The sequence below is a fragment of the Mytilus trossulus genome, chromosome 1 (assembly GCF_036588685.1).
Source record: "Mytilus trossulus isolate FHL-02 chromosome 1, PNRI_Mtr1.1.1.hap1, whole genome shotgun sequence".
In the NCBI taxonomy this organism is placed as follows: Eukaryota; Metazoa; Mollusca; class Bivalvia; order Mytilida; family Mytilidae; genus Mytilus; species Mytilus trossulus.
In genome coordinates this window covers 22,613,806-22,628,860 of record NC_086373.1, presented here as the reverse complement: position 1 = coordinate 22,628,860, position 15,055 = coordinate 22,613,806, and the positions used below count along the sequence as shown (strand labels likewise).

The 15,055-nt window shown below is 31.4% G+C and overlaps 1 protein-coding gene across 1 annotated transcript in view; it reads right to left on the bottom strand.

Moving 5' to 3' along the window:
• LOC134705432 (delta-like protein C) overlaps nucleotides 1–14,851 on the bottom strand; it is a 49,409-nt gene extending 34,558 nt beyond the window's left edge. Inside the window, exons 1-7 of the mRNA XM_063564193.1 lie at nucleotides 14,377–14,851; nucleotides 13,970–14,077; nucleotides 11,877–11,984; nucleotides 6,866–6,997; nucleotides 5,745–5,852; nucleotides 3,074–3,181; nucleotides 2,375–2,482 (exon numbers count right to left, since the gene is read on the bottom strand). Coding sequence (XP_063420263.1) covers nucleotides 2,375–2,482; nucleotides 3,074–3,181; nucleotides 5,745–5,852; nucleotides 6,866–6,997; nucleotides 11,877–11,984; nucleotides 13,970–14,077; nucleotides 14,377–14,779 — 1,075 coding nt within the window. The 5' untranslated portion in view covers nucleotides 14,780–14,851. The remainder of the gene's footprint in view (nucleotides 1–2,374; nucleotides 2,483–3,073; nucleotides 3,182–5,744; nucleotides 5,853–6,865; nucleotides 6,998–11,876; nucleotides 11,985–13,969; nucleotides 14,078–14,376) is intronic.
• Nucleotides 14,852–15,055: the final 204 nt, after the last annotated feature.

Genomic DNA, 15,055 nt, shown 5'->3' with positions numbered 1-15,055 from the left:
TTTAAAACAATGTTTCGGCCACCTTCGGGTGCAGTAATTTCTCGCTGCATTGAAGACCTTTTGGTGTCCCTCGGTCATAACCTGTCCTTTAAGGTGGTACCCAACACTTTCACTAAAACTAATTTGGCTCGTTTAATTTTCATAAAATTTTGTCAAAGTATTTACTTTGACCCTTTAACAAAAATATAAAAATTTCAAAAAATATTGAACCAACCGTTTTGTCAAAAAAATTACACTGGTTATATATCAGTTTGACAAACACCAATTTTGATCATTGAAAAGCTTAATATTCCTTTTACAACACAACGTAATTAAAACGTTTGGCTGACTTTACAGAGTTATCGCCCTGTAGTGTTAGGTACCACCTTAATTTCTTTATTGGGTTGAAGTCTCTTTGACATATACCCTATTTCCATTCTTAATTTTATTTTATATTGATAAATTTGTATATCAAACTGGAGTTCAAACTGGAGTTCAAATATATATGACAATGTTTATTCATTTGATAAACCCGGAACTGAACCCAGGGTCTATCTTTCTGTCTATGGTTTGTGAACACTTTGTGATGGTATTCGATGTTTACACGGTTAATTTGAACGCACTTTATTACCAAACCACAAAACCAATCATAATGAAATATTTTGCTGTAATCTAGGAAATGATTTACTCCTTATCTAAATAAATAAATATATGCATACAGGACATGTTTTTGAAATTACAGCAAAACTTTTGCTTGACAAATCTTTATTCGTTATAGCAAAAAACTAACTTAGAATATCTTGTAATTTTCTCCTCACCCAGTTTATAACTATTATTTATAGTGATTTGGACCAGCCATTGTTATTGAATCTTACACAACTTTATTTCAAACGCAATTATCTCATACCATTCCAATGTATTGTTTTAATCAAAAAGTGAACAAGTTAGTGTGACCAGTAACTTAAAAGACCTTCAAAGTGAATACTAGACGTGTCCATTTCAATTTATAACAATACATTCAAAATTGTAAAAGATAAAAATTTCTTATATGTTAACCCCATTTTCCACAAATAGAGAAGATAACTAATTTTATATAGCTTAATCCGGAGAAGAAATTAGAAAGTATACAAATCAGCTCTATGCCATTGAAAATGCATTTTTTTTCGGTGAGAAATGCAGAATACATTTCATGCACAGCTACGCTCAGAAGAATAATTACTTTTTTAACAATAAAAATACATTTTGTCTGTCTCATTTTATTGTTTTAATAACAACTTGTACCAAACAAAGAAGTCAGTAAACAAAGTGAAGATATGACCCATCTGCCAATGTTAGGACATTTAAATTCAATACCATCGTTTATATGTCAATTTGATCTACCCCAAATAATCTTTTTTGACACTTTAATCCGAATAACTGGTCAAAAATCTCTCTTTTTCCGTTTACGTATGTGCAAATGTTCAATCCACGTTTCGAGATATAGAGATCGTGTTTTATATTTGAAGATGTCATGAAGAAAATTTGAGTTATTGCGATTGCTAAATTTTTATAGGACAGACAGCTTGTGCACACATAAAAAATACATAAATAGCGTAAAATTAAAATGAACTTTTTTTATTTATCCTATTTCTTTTACCCGTACCAATTTAGGCAAACAGAATAAAACATTTCTTAGGAAAACACAATGCACAATTGCACTTGCCAAGTGACTTCAATTGTTTTGCTCCATATCAATTAATCTTAAAAATATATCATATGGTTTCTCGTTACTGGCTATATGTATTATGAAGAACTAACATGTTTCGACGTACAGCAAATACAAATCAACTGAAGTTGGTTCGTGAACAGTTTATCTTTATGTTGATTTTTTTTTTTTTATCTCAAATTGTTTTCAACTTCATTATTACTTTTTCCATGTATGTTACAAACATATATATACTAGTCAACAAAAGAAACGATACACAAGTTTGAACTTATAAAATATAATAAATATGAAAAACTGCTAAATGACCCATAAAAACATTCATTTATAAATCAAATTTGCATAATAAATTTTTTGAACACAGGGGTCAAATTTATTTTGCGGAAAAGTTATAACAAAAGTCGGCACTTTATTTCGATGGTCAGACGCCAGTATAGTTTTCAACGATATTTAAAAAACAAATATTCAGAATGTTTTTTTACATTTTTTGTCTTAAATCAATTATCCTGATACGGAAATAACACTCTGTAAAAATTAGACTGATTGGTCGATTATTTACCTTGGTACAGTGTATCCAATTTAATTATAAAATTAATGTAAAAAACATTACCTTGAATCGTTTCTTTATATGCATATACAAATTTTGAATTCGATTTAATCTATAAAATCGATTTCTATATTTCTTAAACTTACTTGTACAATGATCACCAGTAAATCCATTTTTGCACGCACATTTTGGCTTAAATTGATCAATAAAACACGTCCCACCATTGTTACAGTTATAGCTGCCGCATGGAGTATCTGATACATAAATAATATGATATTTCAAAAGAATATGAAAACATACAAAAACATAAGCAAATTTTATGCGTTCCTTTCCTAGTTTCACACTTTTCGTGTTGTTACGTTGATGTCAAAAAGGCATATATTTTACAAGATTAAACCGATTCAGTAATGAGTATATCCACTGAAAAAGTGAAAAAAAACAGATAATCAACAACTAAAATCATGTACTCAAAACTAGGATATTTAACTATTTCGAACTGAGCTTCACTGATGAGTCTTGTGTAGACGAAAAGCGTGTCTGGTGTATTAAATTATAATCCTGGTACTAATATCTATTTACTAGCGAAATATTGATGTCCCGTGACGACAATATTTCTACACTTCAGTCACCCATTGATGAGGAAATTTGCATACACACGTGATATTTTTTATTGTTTCTAAAGACTTAAACATGTCTATAAATATCGTTTGGTATTTGCCGTTTTTCTTGCTGTCTCCGTGACGTATACCATATCTCTATATATACATACGCAATGAAAATAATGACAATAATAATGTTTATAATGATTATTAATAAGTACATGCAATGATGGTATTATTTCTTACTTTCGCATTGTGATCCTGTATACCTGTTAAGACATGCGCAAGAAAAACTCGAACCTATCACCGAACAAGTCCCACCGTGTTCACATGGCGATCTTGAACATGGTGTTACTAGAACAGAAAAAAATAAAATGTCTAAGAAATGTTGAACAAATCAAAGCATTTTTATGAGATGAAATTAACAATAAATCCAGCATTAAGTTCCTCTTCCGAAAAAGTAGATCGAGAAACAAAAATTATAAAAACAACGAATAACATATATACAGAAATTGGGTATCTAGGGAAGAATGTAAAATATAAAAAAAAGTAGATCCTTAACACTTAAAGTGTAAATAAATTCTAAATAAAAGCATGAAGCAAGAAATACTGATTTTTTTAAACGGTTATAAGAGGTTGTTGCATACCCTTCACAACGCATTGCAATAGTTGTCGTATGTGTTTAAAAGTTAATCATCTTGTGAAATTAATTACCGACTTCACTGGACTAAATTTCAAGGAAAATATGAATTTAGGATCTTCTTGCGGAGCCATAGCTACCCGGTAAATCAATCCATTTAAGGACCGACTCTTTATTTTGCCGAAAATTCAAAAAGGGACGTTAGGAGGCAAGATATTTTTGACTGCCATTCCCTTAGAATCAAGATACAAGTTAAAATATGCTGGATGAAATTAAATAAAATCGTTTGCATTTTGTTTTGTTTTATTGAATGGTAACTCTTATGTATTTTTTTTTACAAATGACTTCAATTACAATTTGTCTTTGCTGCATATCAATTGATGTTGTTTGTAATCATTTTTTAATTTATTTTTACTGGCTATTTATTTAATTGAGAACTGGCGTGTTCCAACGAACAGCAAATGAAGTTGGTACATGATAGATTTATTTCCAACATTGTAATTTTTTTTTCATCTTGTTTTTCCTCTTTAATATTATTTTTTGCAATGAGCATTTCACATGTATATATCATATGAATACAAATTTTGTGTTCAATTGCATCTACATGTACGAAAAAGACTTCACTATTTCTTAAACTTACTTGTACAATGGTCATCAGTAAATCCATTTTTGCACGCACATTTTGGCTAAAATTGATCAATAAAACACGTCCCACCATTGTTACAGCTATAGCTGCCGCATGGGGTATCTAATAGGAAAATAATATGCTGTTTTAAAAGAACGTGAGAACATACCTAACACTTAAAGATCGTATGTGTTCCTTTACGCCATCACTTGAACATGTTTATTTTCAAATGGTTCATGTTGTTACATTGCTGACTTAAAGACGTATATTTTACAAGATTATTTATTCAAATGTACCTTCTTAATACGTCTTTCTAACTGCAGAGTATATTTATATCATTTAATATATCCGACGTTGAGTTCAAACAAAACATTATGGTTAAAAAAAATTGACAATAAATTCAGCATAAAGTACCGCTTCAGCAAAATAGACAAAAAAAAGATAAAAAACAACGAATATTATTTATACAAAACGTATATATCCTGGCTGGAGAGGGTCTAAAAATATAAAGGTGTATTTCTCCAATTATTCGTCAAATTTATCCCTTTCTACACCCATTGTATAAAAAATATAATCAACGTGTGATTCGTTTGATTTCAGTTCTTCATTGGTTTAGATCTGATTATGACGTCGAATTTGCTTGTTTTCCTCTGAATTTCATATTGTGACGGCATGAAAAAAGGCGACCATTTAAAAAAGAACATGTGGTATGATTGCCAATGAGAGAACTGTCCACAAGAGACCATATTGACACAGACATTAACAACTATATGTTACCGTACGGCCTTAAACAATGAGCAAGGCCCATATCGCATAGTCAGCTATAAAAGGCCCCGATAAGACAATGTAAAAGTAAAACAATTCAAACGAGAAAACTAACGGCCATCTTGATATAAAAATAAAATGAACGAAAAACAAATATGTAACTCATGATCATGGCTGATGACGTCACATAGAAATAACACATCTTTTTGTAGAACATTCGGAAAGCAGGAATAAGTTTGCCGGCGTGTTGTTTTAAAATCATTAGAAAAACAGATTCGCCCACCAAAATCTTGTGATACGATATTTATCCACTCTCGACAGTTAAATTGTAAATATTCAACACGCTCGGTGAGCCTAGCGTGTTAAATTTGAAAAATTAACTGTCTGGAGTGAGTAAATACCGTATTACACTTGATATAGTGGTATATCCTATTAGTATGCGCATAAACAATAGACGTTTAAATAAATTATAAACTGTAAGTCTGGAGCAAAAAATATTGATATCTTCAAATTAAAATTATCATAAAAGATTTCTGCATACCCTAGACGACGCATTGACATTGTTGTTCTCTTTTTGGACGATTGTGTCTGCGTAAGGGATAACGATTATTTTTTGAATAAATAGTCCAAAATCCGAAGTCAAATGACGACAATATTTGTAAACTGCAGTAAACCATTATGATAGACATTTGAATACACATGCTTTTTTTAATATCTCACGATTTTATGTTTCTCTATAAATATCATTTGGTACTTTTGCCGTTTTGATTGTTGTCTAAATGGCATATTTCGCATCTCTATTTATCCATATGCAATACAAATAATGATTATATTAAGGTGTAAGATGATTATGAATACGCACATAGACTAAGGGTATTATTTCTTACTTTCGCATTGTGATCCTGTAAATCTGTTTAAACAGGCACAAGAAAAACTCGAACCTATCACCGAACAAGTCCCACCGTGTTCACATGGTGAACTCGAACATGGTGTTGCTAGAAAAGAAACAGATAAAATATTAAATCAAATTAAAACATGTGAGTTAGATGAAATTAACAATACACTGAGCAATTTGTACCTCCTCTGAAAAACCCCCACCTAAAAACAATCATCAAAAACAACGAATTTCATATATTTTTTATACAGAATTTGGGTATCAAAGAAAGAGTCTAAAAACATAAAACAAAAGTAGATCCTAACATCAAAAGTGGAAATAAATTCTTAAATGTAAGCCTGAAGCAAGCAATACTGATTTATTTACATAATTTTTTTTGTATTATACATAACCTACACTAGTCACTACGCACTGAAATAATTTTGGTATGTGTTTAAAAATCATCGATCATTTAAGAAAAAATCTTGTGAAATCAAAAGACGACTTCACTGGACAAAATTTTAAGGAACATATAAATTGAGGAACTTCTTTAGAACCAAAGTTAACCAGGGAAACAATACACTAAGCGCCAAACTCCTTATCCTAAAGGAAATTCAAAGAATAACGAAAAGAGTGGAGATATTTTGATAGACATTACCTTACAAGCAAGATACACTTTTAAAATATTCTGTACACGATGACAAATAATCGTTTGCATTTTATTTGTTTAAGTAAATGGTCGTGTTTTTTGCAAAACAAATTAACAAGTGACTTCACTTACAAACTGTTTTTGCTGCATATGAATTGATGTTTTATATAATAATTTTTTTATTTATTTTTACTGGCTTTGTTTTTTTAAAATGGAGAACTGGCGTGTTCCGACGAACAGCAAATAGAAACAAAATGATGATGATGGAAGTTGCTAACGACCTTGACCGGCCTTACAGCTCTTGCACGGTAAAATGAAGTTTGTACATGATAAATCTTTTTGTACGGTAATTTTGTTTTTGTTTAGTTTTTTCTACTTCATTATCATGATGTTTACATTCTCCATGCAAGTTTTACATGCATATATATGTAAACTAATCTTGTCATCAATTGAACCTATAAAATAGTTTATACTTATAAACTTACTTGTGCAATGGTAACCAGTAAATCCATTTTTGCACGCACATTTTGGCTGAAATTGATCAATAAAACACGTCCCATCGTTAGAACAGCTGTATCTGTCGCATGGAGTATCTGATAAGAAAATATTATACTGTTCTAAAAGAATATGAGAACATAAACAACTAGAGGCTCTTCAGAGCCTGTGTTGCTCTCCTTGGTATATGTGCATATAAAAAAAGGACACAAATGGATTCCTGACAAAATTGTATTTTAGTGTAAGTGAAGTGTTTGTAGATCTCACTTTAAAGAACAATCTTGCTGCTTACGATTATCTCTATCTAAAATGAACTTGAAACAGAAGAGACAGTGGATTTTTTTTGGGAAAAATTAACAAAATTGACAAAATTTATGAAAATTGTTAAAAATTGACTATAAAAGTCAATAACTCCTTAAGGGGTAGATTGACAACTTTGCTAATGTCGACTTATTTGAAGCTCTTACTTTTCTGTTCTATATTGCTCTTTACAGTTTATCTCTATCTATAATAAAAGAGGGATGAAAGACACCAAAGGGACAGTCAAACTCGTAAATCCAAAACAAACTGACAACGCCATGGCTAAAAATGAAAAAGACAAACAGAAAAACAATAGTACACATGACACAACATAGAAAACTAAAGAATAAACAACACGAACCCCACCAACAACTAGGGGTGATCTCAGGTGCTCCGGAAGGGTAAGCAGATCCTGCTCCACATGCGGCACCCGTCGTGTTGCTTATGTGATTACAAATCCGGTAAATAGTCTAATTCGGTAGGTCAAATTCATGAAAGGGAAGGGGGTTGTAGTTACGACGAAATGAACATATCCGATATCATTTGTATAATAATATTCAAGATAATAACCAAAAGTTACAAAATTTTCTTAAAATTTCCAATTCAGAGGCAGCAACCCAATAACAAGTTGCCCGATTGGTCTGAAAATTTCATGGCAGATAGATCTTGACCTAATGACCAATTCCATTTCAGAAGATTTGCTATAAATGCTTTGGTTTCAAAAATATGAACCAAAGTTGCATTTTACCCTATGTTCTATTTTAAGCCATGTCGGCCATCTTGGTTTGCAGTCATCGGACACATTTTTTAAACTAAAAACTGTACCATAATGGTGATTTTGGACAAGTTTGGTTAAATTTGTCTTCGTAGTTCCAGGAAAAGATTTTGTAAAAGATTACAAAAAATTGTTAAAAATTGACTATCAAGGGCAAGCACTCCTTAAAGGGTCAACCGACCATTTTGGTAATGCTATCTTCTTTGTAGATCTTCCTTTGCTTAACATTATTGCTGTTACAGTTCATCTCTTATCTATACTAATATGTATTCAAGATAATAACCAAAAACGGCAAAATTTCCTCAAAATTACCAGTTTGAAGCAGCAAATAAACAACAGGTACTCCGATTCATCTGAAAAGGAGTAGAGGCAATAAGGCCCTTTTATTTTGCCCCAAAATTACAATTAAAGTTATCATACATATTCTTAAGGTGGTATGGGAGTCTAAAATAAAAATGATAGAATTTGTTCATACTTTGCCAAAACGTAGTATCTATTAATATCTGGTGAAAAATATAATAAATGATAGGTCACCGTGCATTTTCTCAAGCTACAGGACGTGACACAATGACACATTTTGTATGGACTATACAGGTCAAAACACCATTTTGTTATTTGAAACTAAACAAAACAATAGATTTGTTAAATACTAAAGGAAAAAATAGCTGTCAGACAATGCTTTGAGAATATCAAAAGAACAGATAGGGTCACCGTACGTTTTTTCCGGCTAAAATACAAAATTGGAAAATTCCATGTAGAATCCTTCAGAATAGGCACTGTTTTAGAGTTACTTCCCCTTAAAAAGCCAATTTTTTAATGTTTTAAAACAACCAAAAATAATCAACATTTGCAAAGATATTTAATGATTATAGGTTATATTCTTATAAATTGGTCTTTTTAAATGAACATTCACATTTAAAATCTTCATTCCTGCAACACATTTTGCTAACTTGATAAAAAATCTGGACCTTTGGTTCTCTGTTTTTTACAATTCAAGATGGAGGAAGACACTCATACCACCTTCAATTACTGAAAACTTGTCTAAGGTATAAGGTACTAGGAAAAACAAACAAAAAATTGATATCGAACAAGGTACCATGGCAACAACTCATAACCTTATTTGCATATTTTGTTAAATTTCGTGATTGTCCTTGTTTTTTTCCACCAAATTGTAAGTATTTTTTAGACTGAAAAAGTATGTGCGCTACCAAGAAACAACTTTATATTTGGTGAGATAATGCCAATAGTTATAATAAAGCTTGTGTCAAATTATTTTGTTGTTTCTCGGCTGCGCAGAATGTTTCCACAACGGAAATAAAGTCATAAAACTGCATAAATTTTGTATTTTTCATCGTTTGTGTGCAAACAGTACATATTATGACGTAATTGTGACGTCATCAGATAAAAATCTTAATGTTTTTCAATTATATTTCTTGACCCTATACATTTCTAAACATTATGTGCCAATTTGAAATAGTTATCAAACATTTCATTTTCTTGAGCCAAAACTAGGCCTTAATGCACTCCTTTATGGACAGATATATCTTGACCTGATTAACAATTTATCTCCTTGTCAGAAATCTTCTAAATGCTTCGGTTTCAGAGATATAAGCCAAAATCTACATGCTACCGCTATGTTCTATTTTAGCCATAGCGGCCATCTTTGTTGGTTGGCCGGATCACCGGACACATTTTTTAAAAACTAAATACCCCAATGATGATTGTGGCCAAGATTGATTTAAGTTGGCTTAGAAGTTTCAGAGGAGAAGATTTTTGTAAAAGTTAACGACCACGGACGATGGACGACGACGGACGACGAACTCCAAGTAATGTGAAAAGCTCACTGTCTTGGGACTACGGACCAGGTGAGCTAAAAATAAAGATTAAATGTATCCGTTTACATTTTTTTTTCAACATTTTGCTTGTTATCTCCTTGCTGTTTTAAAGAAGTATATTTTACAAGACTTATCGTATTGGTGCTTGTGTTTCTATCTGCGCAGTATTTTTTATGTCATAAAATATATACGACGATGAATAAAATCAAAACATTTTGATTGAATGAAATTTAGTACCTCCTCCAAAAAATAGACATTGAAATAAAGATAAAAAAAAACAACGAATACCATTTATACAAAACCCGGGTATCCCGGAAATGGTCTAACAATATAAAAACCAGATGTATGCTCGTGAAAGTGTAAACAAATTTCAAACTGTAAATCTGAAGCAAGGAATATTTATCTTTTAAAATCGAAAATGTTTATGAAATATTTCTGTATACCCTACACAACGCATTGTAATAGAAGAGATACGAAAGATAGCAGAGGGGACGTCAAAGTCATAAATCGAAAATAAACTGACAATACAATGGCTAAAAATGAAAAAAAGACAAGCAGACAAACAATAGTACACATGACACAACAAAGAAAGTTAAATAATAAGCAACACGAACCCCACCATAACTAGGGGTGATATCAGGTGCTCTTGAAGAATAAGCAGATCCTGCTCAACATGTGGCACCTGTCGTGTTGCTAATGTGATAAAAAAATCCGGTAAGTAGTCTAATTCGGAATTGTACGTATATACGTCGTAAAGGATCATATCCGATAACATTTATGAAACGGTTATTCCATAACGTTATCCTATTTTTGACTGAATGTGCTTCGTAAGGAATGGAAATAATGTTTGAAATCAATAGCCATTTAATTATCCGTTTCAAATACCTGATTTACTTACAATTTGTGGAGTCAAGAGACGACAATATTTTTACATTGCAGTACACCATTAGGTTTGAAATTTGTATACACACCTGCCTTTTTTGTCTACAGACTTGATGTGTCTCTATAGATATTATTTGGTATTTTTGCCATTTGTGTTGTTGTTCAAATGGTGTTTTTCTTTCCTTCTATTTCTGAAAACTTGATTTTTCTCTATAAATATATATCGTTTGGTATTTGTGTTGTTTTTGTTGCTGTCTCAGAATACCGCATCTCTATTTCTACATAGTACGCAATGAAGATAATGATTAAGTTTATGTTTATAATGATTATAAATAAGAACATGCTATACTTGGAGCATACCCCTCCCCACCCTCTTCTCTATTCAAATTATTCTTAGTTTTTATCACTATAAAACAAAGATTCTACTTTTGCAATTGTTAATACAATTTTGCTATGAGGGGGCGACATCTTTCTAAATTTTCTCTATGTTTTCAAAATCTTCGAATATTCAAGTTAAAATCCTTGTAAAATCAATTAACGACTTCATTGGACTAAACTTCAAGGAAGAGATAAGTTCAGGATCTTCTTGCTAAACCATAGATATCATGTACAGCCATACGTTAATCTTGCAGGAAATTCAAAGGAGGGACTTTAAGTTATATGTTTTGACTACCAATCGCTTAGTAGCAAGATATTAGTTTAAATATGCTTTTGCCATTTTATTTGATCAAATGATTGGTTTATCTTTTGCAAATTTTTTGCGAAGTGATTTAAATTTTAAAAGGTATTTGCTGCATATAAGTTGATATTGTTAATATGACATCTATTGGACTTGGTCCCTCTTGACTAGCCATGCATATACAATGAGAAAAAGCGTGTCGTAAGAACATTAAAAATTAACTGAAGTTGTTACATGAGAAGTAAATCCGATTTTAACTAGTTTTCACGGTTGGTATGTGTATGCTACTTCATTCTCGTGGGGACGTTACACTAGACTATTCACTAAACATATTCATTATTCATTGTTGTATATGAATATAGGAAGATGTGGTGTGAGAGCCAAGGAGACAACTCTCCATCCAAATAACAATTTATAAAAGTAAACCACAATAGGTCAATGTACGGCCTTCACACCAAACAAAAGTTGTATATGGTCTGCAAAATATTGCAATAGCATGGGAAAGCTATCAAGAATACTCATATACTTACTTGTACACTTGTCACCCGAAAATCCATTTTTACATCCACATTTTGGCTGAAACTCGTCAAGAAAACACGTTCCATCATTGTCACACCTATAGTCAACACATGGTGTACCTTGAAAAAAAACCCAAGTGTTTTAATTTAAAAAGAGTTACAATGTGCATAATGATTAAATGAAGTATAATGCTCAAATTGTTCTCTTTTCCCATTGTGCGTATTGTTACGAGCTAATAGACAAAGATTTCACAGACCATTTTATTTATATAAAATAGATTATTTCTCTGACTGCATGGATACGTATTCATTTGTCTCATAAAATGTCAAAGGTATTTAAGTCAAATTAAGTTCTTGAATTCGGTTGTGTTTCATAAAGAATACAACTTTCTTGGATATTAAATATCATTCATAAATTTAAGCAATAACAGAAGACGAATATTTAAATGCAAAACTCCTATCACATATTAAAGGACTATTTTCGTCGTCCGAACTGCTATCACGTGTCAACTTACGATTTTGGCCGTCCGAATTGCTATCATGTGTCAACTAACGATTTTGACCGTCTGACCTACTATGATGTGTCCAACGACATTTTTGACTATCCGACTAATCTGTAGATTTTGGTTAGCTGATCATTTAAGCTTCTAAATATCTCAATTAATTAAACTTTCGAAATTTAATACTAAAACAATAACGTAATTTTGTAAGTAAAAATTGGTATTAAGGGTCAATTAATCATATAAGAGGCTAATGACGACTTTGACCATATTGTCTTTTTTCTTGAACTTTTTAAATTGGAATACAAAAATGTGACAACGAACAGCAACTGTCTATTTTCACATGTAAAACCAACCTAGAGAAGACGAATGTAAACAGTATATGGTGTAATGTCCAATATTTTGGTAATTACTCTTAGCCTGGTTTAGTTTACAATGTAGTAAATCAAGCGAAAGAAAAACAAAAATATTTCTACAATAAGAAGATGTTATAATGATTGTTAAAATAAAGTAGTATACAGTCAGCACTCCAAGGTTGATTCAATCAGGGAAGTACAAAAACCGATTGAAACTTTAGATGTTATCAATCAATGAAACGAATGGAAAGTATCTGTCTTATTCCTGACGTGTAACTGGCAATTTTCCGGAAATGAGATATGGCGGGTTGAAACCGGGTTTTATGTTGAATTAGCTAAATTTCCCACTTTCTTGGTAAAATTACAGCTATCCACGGAAGACCAAAGTGCACAAATGTTAGTAGAAGCTTATGTAAAATAAAATCCATTATGTATTTTTAAGCAACTTATATAGGTCACCTTACAACATTTAGCAATGGGCAAAATTCATGCCGTGCCGTCAGCTCTTACAGGTCCCAACTTGACAAAATACGAGACAATTAAAAAACTAAATATCAAATGTATTACAAAACAATGATCACCTATATCATGAGAGACTACAACCAACATCACACACTGAAGTGCTAGTTCATGCCTTTAAACATATAATTATTTAAAGGACTCACAGTTATTGAAGGATTGTTCAAAATCAATAGCAATAAAGAAAAGTATCCATTTGTACATATCAAACAATTTTAAGCTGAAGCCAGCTGAAGAACGCCTCCGGGTGCGGGAATTTCTCGCTACATTGAAGACCTCTTGGTGACCTTTTGCTGTTGTTTTTTTATTTGGTCGGGATGTTGTCTCTTTGACACATTCCCCATTTCCATTCTCAATTTTATTAGTATAGAAACATACAAAACTTTTTTTTTCTTTCAAAAAGCTATTTGTCTTAACCTGAATGCAATACAAAATGTCGTGAGCTGGTCATTGATAAAACAATAACAATATAACTAGGTGTCCAAAAAATATGTTACTTTTAATTTAATTCGTATGACGGTATTCAACAGCTCGACCTGACAATTCCAAAATATGATAATCATTTAAAAAAAAATCATATATAACGAATTGATAATTTATTTTAAAAAAACTGTTTTTTGCGCTTCTGACATATTAAATTATTGAAATGTCTTATTTCAATTTACATTATTCAAATATTAACAAAGTTTAAAATAAAAAAAAAACTTAATTAAAAAATAACAACTTGTACCTTCACATTTCAATCCATAAAACCCATCATGGCAGTTACAGATTGCTTTATCTTCGGAAACAGAACAATTCCCATTATGAAGACACTGTACATGTGCACATGGAGACTCTATAAAAAAAGTTGAAAAATGTATGCAATTTTTTGAGAGAAAAAAAATATTAGTAATTAATAAACAATGTTTTTGATGGCTCTAACACTACATACACAAATAAAATAGCCAACTCGAACCATGAACATGTTATCATTTCTGTTTTCATTACAGTTTAAACATATTCTATTATGTAAGAATAATAACGTAGTGTTAATAGGGATAAACATCATAGAGACATACATTCCAATTCATTAAATACAATGTAAATTAAATTGTTAACCAGATAATGTTTTTGTTTAAAAATCAAGTTTCTTACCCTTGTTTGATAGCATTAACCCCAGTACTACACCAAGAGCTAACAGTAAGACAACACATACAACTGCAAATACTGCACATGCAGCTCTCCGTATACTTCTAACTACTTTTACATCCGCAAGTACTTGTTTCGTAGGTAATTGTAAGTCGATATCTTCTGTGTTCTCAATCTCGTTGTTTCCTAATGTGTCCTTGCTGCGTGAGCTTGAAGCTGTATTCGAACCACGTTCATTCCAATCTGTATATTTGTTCTCATTCTTTTTTTCATCTGGCGGTTTATCAGCATACTCGGCTATCATCTCATAATCAGCTTGATCATCATCTTCATCCTCAACAACAGTTACGTTTCTGCCAAACTGTTCATTTTCATAAGTACGAGAGCTCTTTTTATAATTAACCGCCATTCTGTTGGAATGGTATTATAAACAATACTTTCTTCAAAACATATAAGTCGACTTGTTTTAGTACGGAAGGAACTTTGATCTCTTTAATATAGAAATAAAGATTTCCTTGTTTACTTTCGTTGAATCAAAATGGATAATTGAGTCGAAACCCTTAAAATTTGTTCATATCAAGCTATACTATCTCCGTACTTAGAAAACAATGATAATCATCTATAGGTTTTAAGTGGGGGTGTACGGATTTATGTAAAGCTGTTGTGGCCTATGCTATAGCTGAAA